General features: G+C 52.5%; 1 protein-coding gene across 1 annotated transcript in view; it reads right to left on the bottom strand.

The window, feature by feature from the left end:
• Positions 1 to 382: 382 nt before the first annotated feature.
• Positions 383 to 15,698, bottom strand: part of SHANK3 (SH3 and multiple ankyrin repeat domains 3) — a 309,446-nt gene continuing 294,130 nt past the window's right edge. Inside the window, exon 17 of the mRNA XM_019470891.1 lies at positions 383 to 1,007. Within this exon, the coding sequence (XP_019326436.1) occupies positions 464 to 1,007 (544 nt within the window). The 3' untranslated portion in view covers positions 383 to 463. The remainder of the gene's footprint in view (positions 1,008 to 15,698) is intronic.

The following is a 15,698-nucleotide window of genomic DNA, read 5'->3' as shown; positions in this document are numbered from 1 at the left end:
TGGCCTACAGCAGAAGCCCTTTCCCTAGTTGGGGCTCAGCTCCTCACTGCACCACTGGCCCTGCCCCGCTCCCCACCCCGACCAGGTGTTGCCCTTCGACCACGGGGAGCCCGGGCTCGGCAGCACGTGGTGCCTCGGCCCCTCCGGCCACCAGCGACGCCCCTGGGGAAGAGCACATCAAGCGATATACAGGCCAGACTCTCTGGGAGGAACAGAAATGAGGATGTATTTCATGCAACATTCCTTGTCCCGAAGGCGTCGCGGGGCTGGCGGGGCCGAGCGGGGTCTGCGTGTGCGTGGCCCGCCGGGGCGGTGTGGGAGCGGGCGGGAGCCCCTCGGCTCCACGCCCTTCAGTGCAGTGCTCAGAATAGAAAGAGAATCAAAGTGGGTTTTATTAGTCTAGTAGAAATGCCCCCCCACCCCCCGTGGTGGCTCTGGAAGAGGCCAGCGCTGCCTGGCACGGTCAGCTGTCTACCAGCTGCTTGAGTGCCCGCTCAATGTTCATCCGGTGCCCGACCCGGGTCACCCCCAACTCCACAAAGTCCTCCTTGGTGAGGGCAGGCAGGTGCGTGCCCTCTATTTCATGGTCCTCAAACTTGTCTCGGTGCTCCACCAAATTGATGCTTTCCAGCCAGTCCCCGACGTCGTACTTGTTCCACAGGTGGAGGGGTTTCTGCATGAAGGGCCGAGGTGGGTGGAGGGTGTGCAGGGGTGGCCCTGGAGAGGGGGACGGGGATGGGGAGCGGCTCCGGGCGCTCACGCTCCTCACCACAAAGCGCACCTCCTTGGGCTCGTGTGGGATGGAGAGGCTGGAAGATTTGAGGATGGTGGGAGGGGTCAGACCGTAGGGCCGGACGGTGCTGAGGGGCTCTGTCCGATCCAGAGCCGGCTTCACGGGGCTGGGGGTACGTCGGGTTACAGGGTAGCGACTGCCAGGTCGGACTGTGTAGGTGGTCCCGGAGCTCCGCTGGGAAATGGTGCTGAGTTCTCCTAAACTACTGAAAAGTCTGCAGAAAGAACGGTACAGCGAGAGAGAGAGGAGAGAGAGCAGAGGGCAGGGGTGAGGCGGAGGTCCCCAGACACAGGAGCACACACACAATATACATGGGGGGGGGGCCGCTGGAGGGCTGGGCCAGCCTGAGACAGGAGGGGGCTCTGCAGCGCTGGGGACACGGCTCGGAGCACTTCAGCCAAGCCTTTCTTGCAAGCCCTGCCAGGGCTGTTCCAGAGGAGGTAGAAGAAGTTCGAGCAAGTATCTCCAGTATCTCCGGTTCCCGGCCAAACCTGCCCTAGCTGCCACAGCTCTGAAGCCCATCGAGACCTACCAGGGAGGAAGGTGGCCCTGCAGCCCGCTGGGTGCACACAAAGACTTGCTGCAGCTGAAGACCCTGCACCTCTCCCTGCCTCAGCTGGTCAGCAAGAAGCTGTGGCAGAGCTGCATCAATGCCCACCGGCCCCACCTCCCACCGGGGACCCCCAAGTCTCCCCTCACTAACCACACTGCTGTCGGCGTGCTCTCAGGTCCCGCCATGGACTTGGAGCAAACCAGCGCTCCTGAGCACATTGGCCCGTCGGGGCAGAGCCTGTTCCTGGGACAAGAGGGAACCTTCGGCCATCTCCCCAGAGAGCAGTGTGGGGACGGGAGGACCGTCACGCCACCCCAAGGATGGAGGCAGCAGGGTCTGATCGTCACCCGATGGTGGTCAGCTCGTTAGTGTGGGCTGAAGCAGCCCAGAGGTGTCTGGACTGGTCTTCCCCTTGTGCTATGCAACGTCCGCCTCCCTGGCCTGCATCCTGCAACGTGGTGGGCACAGGCCATGGAGCTGGGCAGGGGGCGGGGGCAGCCCCTCCTGCAGCACTTGGCTCTACCCGCTCACCACTACGAGAGCCTCTGATGTGGGACAAACCACACCGCAAGCATGCCTTCCTTCTGCCCTTGCCTCTTGCCTTTATTGCCTCCCCTAGCATAAACAAGTACTCTGGGTATGAGAAAAGAAAGGGATCTAAAACCTGGCAGGGCAAGATCATGGAGGATGAGTCCTTTGAGCGCAATGAGCTGGGTGAGTGCCTCAGCCTGGGAGGCCTCGGGAAGGCACGCTGCTGGGCCCGGCTCTGTTCATGCCCTGCTTTGGGGTCTCCTCCCATAAGCACCCACTGCTGACTGCGGCTGGGGACAGGGCTCTGACCGGGAGGGACCTGGGGCTCCCGTGCAGTCTCTCTGTCCTGGCAGTGAAAGTGAACGCAGCACCCTGAACCCACCCCAGGGCTTTGGTCACTGCTCTGTGATAGCCTCCGATTGAGGCTGGCGGGGTCTCAGCTCCAAGGAGGGTTCTCAACAGGGGCCCACGTCCCGCGGCAGCTCAGGGGCCTGGATGCTCCCACAGCAGAAGTGCTGCAGCCCTGACCGAGCGTGAATGGGGAGGAAGGGGAGGAAGGGTCCGCTGCTTCGGGGCTACACAGCCTTGGGCCAAGAGGCACGGCATTACCGGGGCTGGGTTGGTTATCTCATTGCTAAATAGTCCATGACCACTCATTTGGGGCAAGCAATGTCAGTTTGCTTGTCCTCCAGACTAACCGATAAAATGCAACAGAACCGCAGCTCCTTGGCACCTTTCTGGCTGTAGGCTGGGTGTGACGTCGGTTAACAAACAAGCAGTCCTCTGGGCTGTCTGCATGGTGCCCTGCGTGCAGCCCAGCGCAGTACGGTTCCTCTGCTTCCCTGCCACCCTCCAAGCTCTGCCCTCCCATCTCAGGTCCCTCCTGGAACAGATGGACCTTCTGGAAACCTGTTGATGGCTACAGGAGTCCAAAGGTACAGCTGACTGCATAGACCTGCTGCCACTAATGCACACACCACACAAGACCCACACTTTGGGAGGTTAATAAGCACCAGTAATTTCTTAGAGAGATGGCTCCGAAAGGATTAGCTTAACACAAGTATGAAGGTCTGTTCATAGTCTGTGAGCTTAAACATGTTTTCTCTTATTCTTATTTTCTTGCCACCTTGGCAGAGAAAGCAAGAGGGTTATAAAGAAGCATGACGATGAATCACATTTGGGAAGCTCCGCCAATACAGAAGAGGAAGAGCTGAATGACCTTGAGGGCTGCAGTACAAGAAACAGAACGAAAAGCAACAGTATAAAATACGGCGTCCTGCCCAGAGGGCTGGCAAAGGATCTCTGCTGTCTACTAGAAGTGATGGAGACAAAGTTCTGGGTCTACTGATAGATGCCAGGAGGGGGTGACTGGGAGGCACCAACGTAGCATGGCCATGGAAAAGAGAAACACTGCAAGATCTAAGGTGTGTATTTCTCACAGACATGAGGATGCATTCATATTGCCATAGGAGACACCGCTACACTCTCATCTGAAATTCTGAGCACAGTTCTGGTCACTTGTGTTCAAGAAAGGTAAATGCGAACAGAAATGGCTGCAGACACAGCACCTGGTGTGCCAAAGGCTTGTTTAACCTGCCCAAAGTGGGACAGAGTGGGAAATTTCACAGAGTCTGTGAAAGGAGAAGAGAGTCTTAAGCTGGAGGGTACTGAGGACTCCAGGTCACCAACACATGCTCGCTGGATAGCAAAGAGGACACCTGGTTGTCAAATCAATAGCTCTGTTCAGAGGAAGCTGGGAGCCCACGAGGCATTTTGGGTGGTACTGCCGGATGAGGACGTGCTTTGGGCATAGTGTGAGCAACGCACGGGGATGAAGCCATGGCCCTACCTTCAAGGCATGCAATCAGCCATACGGAGTTACTGTTTGAAGATTCCTCTTCCCTATGGTTGGGAAAACAAATCAAAATCTGTGCCCAAACATGAATGAATCTTGCTACAGGATGAATGACGGTTGCTGCACCGAGGATTTCAGAGGGCAGCGACATGCTATGTGCTCATGACTCCAGACTTTTTCTGCACTGCTTCATACTGGGCAGTCCTTCAATTTCTGGGGTGCAGGGGGTGCTGAGAGCTTCCACACAAGGCTCTGTGTGGTCTGCTGTGAGGAAGAACAACTGGGCCATGGAGTAATTTTGTATGTGAGCTCAGACAGCAGAGACTTGCCCCACAAGTGCTGCAATTTGTCCTGAGCATTTTTGAGTTTAGGCTGCAAACAAAAAGGGTTCATGAATGTAGGACATCGCTCCAGAGGATTTGGAAGGCTCCATAAATGGGTAAATCGAAGCCTTATTGTCCAGTAGTGTTCTGGTATTCCTGCTGCCCCTCTTTCAGGAGACGAGGGTAAGACTGGCATGCAGGTATAGCTCAGACAACAGCAACCTCAGCGCTGCTGTCACAACACGCAAATTAGTTTCCACCTGCCTGTTGACAAGGAATTAACAATTATCTGCTGAGATGCTGCGATGCTGGGGACATGGAGAGGTGTTGCGGGCAGCCCTCCCTGCCCAGGGAGATGCAGAGGCAGCAGGGCCAGACCTGCAGCAGCCCTGTGCAGGTGTGCTCCTCACTGAAGTGGTGGACACACGATGGCTGTCTGGCAGCATGGGCCTTGCCAACAGTGGAGATGCAGGTCCCACGAGACCCACATCATGTGGCAGGTTGTGCTGCAAGGCCTCCCTGGCTCTCGGCACAGTTTCTTTTTTGTTTGTTGGCTTACAGGGCCTGGGAAGTTGGCTATTCCTGCTCTCGGGGAACAGGGTTGCTGGAACCACATGTGAGAAATCAGCTGTGCGCCCAAGCTTCCACGGCTGGCATGTCCTTGCAATGATGAGACGGTGCCATGGCAGATGGCCGTGTATGTAATCTGTAGGTCTATTCTCCTCTGCAGAGCACCGGCTTGGTCAGTGCAACGCACTGTTGGCAATATGCAGTTGGCTCTCAACACCTTCAGCAGCACCGTTCTGCCAACCATGCATTACGTTGCAGACAGCCTGCCAGTCTCTGATGTCCTGTCCAGCTCTGGAAGCTGACTTCACTATGGGCCATCAGTCCAATTACTTGGTCACAAGCACTTCATTCTGCTCTGAAGCGAGGTTAAGCTTTTCTGGATGCAATTGTTCACAAGTGGCACCTCAGCACAGTATCCCTTCCAAGGACTTGCACATTATGCACAGCGACAATATCTGCTTAGAGCGTTTTTTCCTGGATCACTGCTCTTCTTCACTGGAGGTTCATGTTGGCATATCATGTGTTTTTCCAGAGGAATACACACTGACAGAGATGTGTGCCAGCCAGCTGTAGCCAAGCTGAGGCCAAATGCTGCTACGTTTTAGGATGTTGCTATTAAGGACTTCAGCTTTGTCAGGTTTCATGAGCACTACGGCCTTGTCCACTTCTCCTTTAGGCAACATCAAGTCAGTGTAACTGGGGAGCTTAAGAAGAAAAATGAAATGCTTCACTTTCCATTTCTGGTGGAGCTCCAGCTGGGCCTTGGAACACCAGCAGCCCAGAGATGGTGGGACTGCTGGTTGCCACAGGTTTCATTGTGAGTTGGGACGTGGCAGCTCTAATCACTGTTACAAGGCTGCCTTCAAGCTTGTCTCCTCTGAACACGTGAAATGCAGGTTCTGGCAGCTCTCAACCTGGGTCCTGCAGAGCTCGGTGGTGGCAGTCTGTCAGCACCAGCAGTAGCAATAGACCGGTTGCCTGGATTGCTTCTTCAGTGTAGCCAGAAAAACTAGTCTTTTGAGACGCAGAAGACAAGGCCTGATTTGTGCACCACAGCACACACGTGGAACTGACTGGAATCAGGAAAGAGGGAGAACAGGTCTCATGGGAAGCAGTCGCACAAGCAAAGAAACACCAGCTTGATGAAAAAGGAAGTTCTAACCAAAGAAAGAGGGATTATGCATTTGTAGGACAACTAATTAAGCCTTCTGGGAATACTTTTACTGAAGGTATTAAAAAGCAGATTTCTTGAATGAGTTACTAACAGATGAGCATTCTTCCTTTGAACTCTGTATCTCAGTCCAAATTTCTTCAGGAGTAACACAGGTGAGGACAGATTCAGCAACAGAGGTAGCGCACTTCTAATCACTCCAAAGAGAAATGCTTTGCTTTTGCTCGGCAAGTCTTTCCTGTTGCTGCTCTTGGCTTCCAGGTGTTTTCATACCGGCCTTCAAAAGCATCTCCATTGCTTTTTCATTAGAACTGCATGAAGGACTCACCTCCTGTGATGAACAACCTTCGTTAACTGATGAGTGAGACACGAGAGTGCTCTTGTGATGCTCCATCAGTGCTTGGTGCACCCAAAGGCTCCGACACAGAGCTTGGTGCTATCTGTGACCATGGCCAGGCTGTGCTTTAGGGCCTAATCCTCTCTTTAGGAGACTAATCCTCTCTTTGCCTGAAATGCAGATGGACACTTTGAAGCTTCCTGCCTACAATGGTGCATGCCCAGATGACATGACACCTCTACAGTTCCCATTTTGAAACGATTTTGTCTTCCAGAATTGCCTCATGAGAATTGTCCCTGAAAATGGGAGGACAAAGGGGAGGAGTACAGAAAGGAAGGAAAGTCTCTCTGGATAGCCCCCAAAACAAAATACAGAAGCACTTGTGCTACGTGTCACCATGGAAATAACACAACTGCCGAACAGGACATAAACTCACTGGCAGGAACTGGACACTCTCACATGCTGCTTTGTAAGTGAAGACAGTGTCCAGGGGAAAGCAGCACTTCCCATCCCCTGCCTGAGCCCCAGCTCTTGCTGACAGACTCCTTTCAGATGAGTTTTCTTTTGGTGGACGGCTGGTGAAGGGGTACGGGCCTGTTTCAAAAGCTGGAAGGAAATACGCTTCTTCACAGAACCTTGAGGAAGCCCCATTGACCAGAGGGCCAAGTGAAGCCTCGTCACAAAGGAGCCAGGAAAGCCCTTCCCTCCCCAGAGCTGGATGCTCTGCCCAGACAGTGAACCCCCAGGACGAGAGGCAGCACTGCAGCCACCCTGCTCCAACAGCGTGCACGGCACCAGTGGCAGACAGGGCTGCATTACTGGGAGATTGATGAGCTGTTCGCAAGGACTGTTTGCCAACCCACTGCTCTTCCTTAACTACTGAATTTCGGCAAGAAATTTGTTCCTGGCTCTCAGCAAAAGAATCCAAAGAGAGGATAAGCTTATCCCCATAAAGGAAGCCCACAGGGAAAAGGGTGCCCAACAGTGCGTGAGGCTTATCTGAAGAACTACTGAGAACAAGTGTTTTCACTGAAGGCAATCTAATTTCCTGCTGTCATTTTTTCTTAGGACTCTACTAGTGCAGCCAGCACTTTCATTAGGGAAGATAACTCTGCCACTTTGGAGTTCTTCTCTTTCACAGTAGGAAAACAAAGGGATGCTGAGAAGGAACACCTGCAAAACTGATACAAACGAGTGGGGTTAATTGTACCCAATGTACTGTCCCTCCTGAAGGCAATGCAGTAACTCCACCACCATCTGGAGAGTTGATGATGCTGAAGAAGCACTGGAAGAGTTCCTCTTCAGATGAACACAAGAATGAGCAAACCAGGAGAGAACTGTTAAATTTTGTAACTTTAAGGGATGCTACACTTCTGTATGGAGTCTCCTGAGCAGAAATAAATGCAGAACCTATGGGCAGCGCTTATACGTGAAGTCCTACAAATCAGGCAGCTTGGTCCTATGGATCATGGTTACCTCGGGCACAGCTCTTGTGTTCTTGGCACGTGTCGGACTTCAATGCACAGACAGCTCAGAAGTGCTGAACACGTGCAACTGGTCTAACGTTGCCCAAAAGAGCTTTCACAGGAGTCAGGGACTTTATGAAGGGGCCCAGCAACTGCATTGTGCATGAGCAATAAAGCTGATGTTTTCCAAAAGCAACCGATGTACTGCACAAGCACAGTATAATCAACTTATACCTCCATGCATGAAACAGCTCCGCTGCAGTGGTGGTGCAGCAGTTCAGACTAGCATGCCACCTGCCTAGGAATCCCAGGTAAACGTCCCAAATCTTCAGATTCTGCCCAGACAACATTTTCAGTGGAAAGGTAGGCATTTTGGGGAGAACTCAGAAGTTGGTCACCTCTATACTCCTTTTCTGAGAAGGATGGCTTCTTTGGACCAGACTACAGGTCTATTCCCTTCAGGAAGGCAGCCTGTAAGGGTGCCAAAACAGTTCAAGTGGATAACCTGTTAACTTGGCATTTGGGAAAACAGCCCGTATGGCATCAGGCAGGAAAGCCTTCCAGACACCCTGTGGTGTTGGTGGGTAAGGCAAGCCATGAGGCACTCAGGCAGAAGGAGGCTAATGGATGTATCTGCAGGGGCTTCACCTCGCGCTGGCTCTCCAGCAAAGCAGCTGCACCTCGCCTGTGCCGGGGCTCAGCTCCCTCGGACATCAACGAGGAGAAAGCTCAGCATCCAGAAGGCAATCCCTCTTCTTTTCCTTCCGCAGCCCATCAAGTTGTTATGGCAACCAACATGCTTAGTCTAAGCCTAATATTTGGCAAGTGGCAGCCCACTCTTGATGCTTGTCTTGGCTTGCAGCCACTGTCTGGGTGCTCAGCAAAGCAGTTGCCGTAACACCACAGAACTCCTGTCTTGAAGGGGGAGGACCCAGGGGACAACAGGCTGGCAAGCCTCACATCAGTCCCTGGGAAGATAATGGAGCAAATCATCCTGGAAACCATTTCCAAACATACTGAGGACAAGAAAGTGACTGGGAGTAGACAGCATGGCTTTACAAAGAGGAATCATGCCTGACCAACCCGGTACCTTCTATGACCAAGTGACTAGGTTGGTAGGTGAGGGGCGAGCAATAGATTTTGTTTATCTAACAAAGGCTTTCAAAAGCGTCTCCCATAACATCCTCACTGATAAACTGTTGAAGTATGCACAGGACAAGTGGAAGGTGAGGTTGACTGGGAACTGGCTGAACTGCCGGGCTCTAAGGGTCAGCAGCACAAAGTCCAGCTGGAGGCTGTACACAACCCCCTGGGGTTGGTATTGGGGCCAATACCTCTTGATGTCTTCATTAATTACCTGGATGATGGGGCAGAGGGTATCCTCAGCAAGTGGAGATGACAAACATTTTGTGCAGATCACACAAAATGGAGGAGTGGTTGATACACCAAATGGGTGTGCTGCCCCTCAGAGCGTCCCTGACTGACTGGAGGAATGGGCCAAGAGCAATCTCATGAAGTTCAACAAAGGGAAATGCAAAGTCCTGCACCTGAGAAGGTGGGAACAACCCCACCCAACAGTATATGCTGGGGGCTGACTAGCTGGAAAGTAGCTTTGCAGAGAAGGACCTGGAGGTACTGGTTAAACATGATCCAGCAATGTGCCGCTGCACTAAAAAAAGGCTGACAGTGTCCTGGGCTGCATTAGGGACAGCATTGCCAGCAGGTCAAGGGAGGTGATCCTTCCTCTCTGCCCAGCACTGATGGAGCACACCTGGAGTACTGTGTCCAGTACTGGGCTCCCCAGTACAAGAGAAACAGAGACTTACTGGAAAGAGTCCAGTGAAGGGTCACAAAGATGATTAAGGTATTGGAGCATCTGACACAGGAGGAGACTGAGGGGGCTGGGACTGTTCAGCGTGGAGAAAAGAAGGTTCAAGGGGACTTCATCAGCGTGTATAAATACCTGACGGGGGGAGTAAAGAAGATGGAGCCAGACTCTTCTCAGTGGTGCCTATGACAGGACAAGAGGCAACGGGCACAGACTGAAGTGCAGGAAATTCCATCTGAACATACGAAATCCCTTGTTCACTGTGAGGGTGACTGAGCACTGGCACAGGTTGCCCAGAGAGGTGGTGGAGTCCCCGTCCTTGGAGATATTAAAAACCTGACGGGACAATGCCCTGGGCATGCTGGTCTAGGTGGCCCTGCTTGAGTAGGGGGGAGGACCAGATGATCTCCAGATGTTCCTGCCAACCTCAACCATTCTGTGAGTCTGGGAATCAGACTGTGGGGGACCAGCACAGACCTGCGATCAGCCAACAGCAAATGCCCTGATGAGAAACCATGTGCAGAAGCCCATTATTCCAGGTCATTCTTTTTTGCTGCCCAGTGGCAGAGCCCTCTACAAGGCTTTATGCAGGGAGTGCTTGAGCTGATAGACCTTTCTACGGACCTTCCTACAGACCTTTCAGTGAGTGTCCTCAACCTTCTCTGGTGCACATGCAGCAAGCAAACAGCAACATATTCCTGCAGCACCATCAATGCCCGACTTTCCCTGCCAGCCCCCACCATTTCAGTATCAGCTTTCTCTCCTCACTATCTATGGTGCAGAGAACACTGGAGGCATCAGGAACATTGCCAGCATCAGATAGATGGCCACAACTCACGGGGACTGTGCTCTTTGGCCTGCAGAATTTAGCTTTTGCCTTCAGCTGCCCATCTCTTTACATTTATTAGCACTGAACTTTCTCTGCTATCACACAGGTCACTCATTTAGCTTGGCTGGTTTCCTTCTAGTTCTTCACTGCCCTCTCTAAGTTCAATGTCCCCCAAAACTTCATGTTTTCTGTAAATCATGAATTCTCATTAATCACAGTGGTTTTCATACAATTAATAAATCTATTAAATGAAATGGGTCCCTACTGCAAAATATCTGACTGTCTGCTATTAACCTTTTTCCACAATGAAAACTGACAAGCTACTTCTACTCTTCATTGCTGGTATTTTTTCTCTGAAAAACATGTCCAGACCGAAGTCTTACTTCTTGCTCTGAAAAAATTCCTCAATATTAATAATCCCCCTCCTATGCCTCTGATGCCCAGCTCCTGAACCGCAGTCTGGAACGAGGACTGCTGACTTTGCTCCTGAGAGAGGGGCAGCTGGCAGGAGAGCACAAGCTTGCCTACCCAGGAGTGGCCTTCCTGATGAGCGTCGAGTGTGGAACAAACACAGCTCCCTTGAGCCAAGCGTCTTCAGAGTCAGCACGCTGCATTCAGCTCAAGTCTCATCGCGGTGTCTAACCACTGATAAGACAACAAACCACAAACAATCCACTTGTAACTTTCTGTCTGGTGAGGGGAGTGCCAAGGAACCCAAAGCATCCCGCATGCGTTGCTGGAGGTGCTCAGCCACCATGCAGGCAGCACACCAAGACTTCTGTCCCCAGATGAGTACAGACCTGCCAACGCTGAAGAAGTGGAAGACACAGTGAAACAGTCTACAGAGGACAAACCTCCCTGCCTGAAGGCATGTGTACCACTGACACACCTCTGCGCTGGGGACTAGTTAGAGCCAGCGTCTCCAGCATCCATGTCACACCATGCTACAATGCAAACCTTTTCTTTTTGCAGAAAAAGGAGGGGAGAGATTTTAGTTTCTACATCTAAGAAGTGAAGTTCTAGATTTCCTCGGTCTAGTCGGGATCTGACTTCCTTCTGCTTATTTCAAGAGCAGACAAGGGAAGAAGTCCTAGAACTAGCACAGACTCAGCATCTTCCTTGACACTGGGGATGACAAAGAGATGGCAAAGCTGATTCCTACAGCTTAAGCAGCAAGTAGTGAACAAGTAGCAACCAATGGTGTGAATCAGGCCAGCTCTATGCTGCTATTCGGACGTTCAGCAAGAGACCCTCATTTAACAATGCAAGTTTTTAATAAACCCTAATGCCAGATCATGTAGGACCAGCAAAGTTTGTAGATGACACTTAGGACCGCAGGACAGTGATGTGGCCAGAAGCTCCATGAGCAGGGGAGATACAAGTGGGAGAATGCTTTACAGTACAGCTGTAGACACTTTTAAAAAATGGAATAACAGATAAAGTCACTTAAGCCGTGACTTCCTACATGCCATAGCACGGGGCAATAACTCCTAAACTGCTGCTGTGCTGAGCTGCTACGGCTACACTGCACGGGCAGTGCCAGGCAGGCTTTCTGGCTGGGGTGGGTGCTGGAAGCAGCCTAAGTGGGTTACAGTCAGCTGTCAGCAGAGCCGTGACTCACCACAACAGATCCCGGCAGCACAGGTCGAACCCTGGTCTGACCTGCACTGCCTGCCCAGCTGGCCTGCCACATTGCAGAGGACAATTAGGAAGGGATTTGCCCATGGTCAGGGAACACCATCACGCACAAAACCCACCAACTATGAAACACTCTGTGCAGTCTAGCGGGGACAGGAAAATGAACAAATCCGTGGAAGCCAAAGGCAAGCAGACATGAATGGAAAATAAGGCACATGTGTCAGGTTGGAAGATGATGCGGACCTGACTGAAGCAACAAGGGAAGACCTGTCCGTTCCAACTCTGGATGCCTTCAAAGCACAGCACTCAGCTCTGGGTGCACTTCTGGGAAATGCCTGAAGAGACAAACAGTGGGGCCTGAAGCTCTTTTCACCTGAGGAGCATCTCAGACTGACCTGGAGGAAGCTGCGCTAGGTTTAACGAATTATTTTCTGGATTCTTGTCTAATCACTTTAAGCAGAGTATGAAAATCCACTCCAGAAAGCTGTGGCAATTGTCACTGTTTTACCTCATTATGGGAGGACAAAGCTGAAGATCTAACGAATGGGATGGTATCACTGATGAAACCGTTGCTCCTGCTACTATTCATTTACCATCTCATAACAAATATAAGTTTTTCTCTTCTTCACTCTATATAAATTCCTCCGCGTGGGAATAGGACCCACCCCTGCAGGTGTGCCACTGACAGAAAAGGAGCCGAGAACTTGTGACTTTTCCTTGAGCTGACGTGGGGAAGCAGTGTGTGTGTGGGGGCGGGAGGGGACACACGACAAGACGGGGAACCCCGGCTGGTGCCTGGATAACGGAAAGATGAAGCTGCTGCTCTGAGGCTTTGGGTTTTGCTGCAGTGCAAGGTGCAACCGAAGACCAAGTCCTGAACTGGCACGATGCTGAAAGGACAACATTCACCTATGAACTGTCCACTGCCCCAGGTCCTTCTACAAATGCAGTGCCTTTCTTATGGAGAGTTCCCGTATCAGCCTGTCATGGTCAGATGAGAGCAAATTGCACTTTTGCTGGGTTTGTTTATTTTTTTGCTCTCCCAAACTGTGTATAAGACATTATCCCAATAAAATACAGAGGATGGCTTTGGAAAAAAGCCAGCCAGCCATGAAAACCCTGGAGATATATTCCCTTTTGTGGCTTCTCAATGTAATGCCTCCTTCCTGTTTCAAAACTGCCTTTTTTTCCTTTCACTTCATAATTTCCCTCTTCTCTCTGATGACACTTCTGCAGCCAGAACAGTAGTCATTCTTGCTGTTCACTGTTACAGCCTTTTCCCTGACCTCAAAAGACTAATTGACCTTCCTAGCTCACCGCACTATCCTACAAACTTCAGCAGGACCTGTCTTTGGGGTCAGAACAGCCTGTCCTATCTTCCGAGCTCCTGGCTCACACTCACAGGCGTCTGACCTGGAGCAGAGCGCCTCTGTGCTCAGCAGCCTCTGCACAGAAGATGACGGGACAGTGAAAGCTGCTGGCAGAGCTGTGGCATTTGATGCCCAGTTGTCATTTAATGGGCCCCTGGTAGCACCTAAAGGCTCAGAAGTGAGATCCTAGTCCAAAAAGTGCCCAGAAGAGAAGAACTCAGGGCTCTTCATATTTCTTGTTCCTTGCTGGTCTCAGATGAGCTGGGGGAGGGCATGTTTGTGTTTGTTTTTCCATTCCCAATTTTCAGCACTGAACTCTGGGAGCCAAGACAGAGCATCCCTTCTCCCATCATCCCCGACAGTGGGCACCGCGCAGGCCATGGGAAGCCCTGGGGACACCACCGCATGCCCCACACTGGAGTATGTGTGGGAGAGCGGGGGACACAGCTTCACGCAGCTTGCACGGTGCTTACTGCGAGTGCTACTGGCAGGAAGAGAGCAGTGTGTGTTGCTTGAGAAACCCTGGGCTTGCCTCTTGCTGCGCTGGAGCCTTGGGACAGTCCCCTGAGTCTCGGGCAGGGCAGAGGCACTGCAGCTGGCTGCACACGGAGGGTTCAGTTGAGTCGTTTCATTGCTTTCCTTCAGATCCAGCTCGCCTTGTAAATCTCACCGACAACTAAAACCTGAGCCTGGGTTACAGGCTCCGCTTTCTGCCTGGTGCCAGTGCCGGGCTGGGCATGTGGCTGAGCAACCTCTTGCTGTGGCTCGTGCAGGGCAGCGCTGCCCAAGTTCCGGAGCCTGAGCTCTACCACATGCGGAGGAAAGCAGGTCTGAAGTTTTACGTTTTAGGTGACAAATTTTGTTGCAGGGGAAAATGACCACAGTCTGCAGTGAATGCCTGACCCTTTGTGCAACTAATGAGAGGGGACGTTGGCCCATCAGTGTTATAACTGTGATGACACAGAAGGTTAATCTACAGGGTCAGAAGACAGCTAATTGTGTTCACAGGGCTAACCCCATGCCTCCAGCCAGCAGCAAGCACTCGTGCATCTGAACTGATGGTGCCTTAGACCTGTTGTAGAACTGAGCCTCCTTGCTTGTGCACCCTAAAAATACCCTGGGTTTACAGCACTGCTCCCTTCCAGGGAATAAAAAACCTGTGCTAAGAAAATGTTAAAGGTGCTCAGCTAAGCAGGCACCTGTGAAAGCCAGCATGGATTGCATATCCAGGTTCATCGCTGATCCTTTTGGACCAAGATAGCAGCTAACCCTAACCTCTTCAGGCAGCAAATGGGAATAATGCCACTTGTGATGGGCCCTGGGCAGATGCAGTGCCTGCTGTTCTCCTCTCCTGCTCGTGTTTACGCAGCCCACTCGCACGCTGAGCACAGCTCCTGGCAAGGGCTCCCTCCGCTGCAGGGCAGCGCAGGGGGGGTGCAGGGAGTGGTGGGGAGCATGGGGGGCATGCAGCCCACTGTAGCACCCTGAGCATGAGCAGGGGGCTGCAGCCCACAGCAAAGCACCAGCCAAGACTCTGATGCATTCACGCTTGCCCCGCTGGAGCTGAGCCACAGCCCGTCTGCAGCCTCGGGCCCCTCGTCAGGGCTGTGCTCAGGGCTCGCAGGGCTGGACAGGGTGGTTGCAGCTCACGCTCGGAGTTGGGCAGGGATGCTGGGCGCGGGCGAAACAATGTCCAAAGCTTTCATACAAACAGGGCTGTGCAACAGAGAGGAAACATCAGCTGACAATCACGGTCAGTCAGATGGTGCTGGACAGGAGCAGGCACTGCCATTGTCTGAAACGCCAGCTCAGCGGAACGGGGACGAGCCGGCTCCCATTCAGCACAGCCAGCCATCATCCCTGAACGCTTTCTGATCAGCTGGTGCTGCCACTGGGGCTGCTGGGCAGCGTCCTAACGACGTGGGGGCAGAAGACAGATTGAGCAGACTAAATTCACCCTGTCCTGCGCCAGGCAGTATCCCTCAAGCTGAGGGATGAGCCAAGTGCCTGCAGTGCTAACACGGGCAGCAGATCTCCCCTGGGTGCAACCCCGAACACTCAAGACGCTCTGCGACACCAGCAACAGGACTGAATGCATGAAGACATGGGCATATGCAATGACATGAGGACCCTCCCACCGCTGACCACACGCAAACGAAGCAAGATTTGCTGTGCAGAACTTGAGGCATGAATCTCTCCGCCCAGGTCTAGCCAGAGCAGCACTCTGTCTCTGGCCAGATGTAGGGGCTCTACAACCTTTTGCTCCACCAGAAGGACCGAAGTGGGCCAGATGGCTTCTGAGTCTCCCACACCTCTGCTTAAACCAGCCGTGTGTTACAGCCTGGGACTGAAGCAGACCTGATCCCTGGGGAAGGCATCCGTGCAGCTGTCTGGAAAGTGGTACGGCAGCCACCCCCAACCCAGGGGTGGGGCG

This window comes from Aptenodytes forsteri, unplaced genomic scaffold (assembly GCF_000699145.1).
Source record: "Aptenodytes forsteri isolate BGI_AS27 unplaced genomic scaffold, ASM69914v1 Scaffold304, whole genome shotgun sequence".
Lineage (NCBI taxonomy): Eukaryota > Metazoa > Chordata > Aves > Sphenisciformes > Spheniscidae > Aptenodytes > Aptenodytes forsteri.
This window is presented reverse-complemented; position numbering and strand designations above follow the sequence as displayed.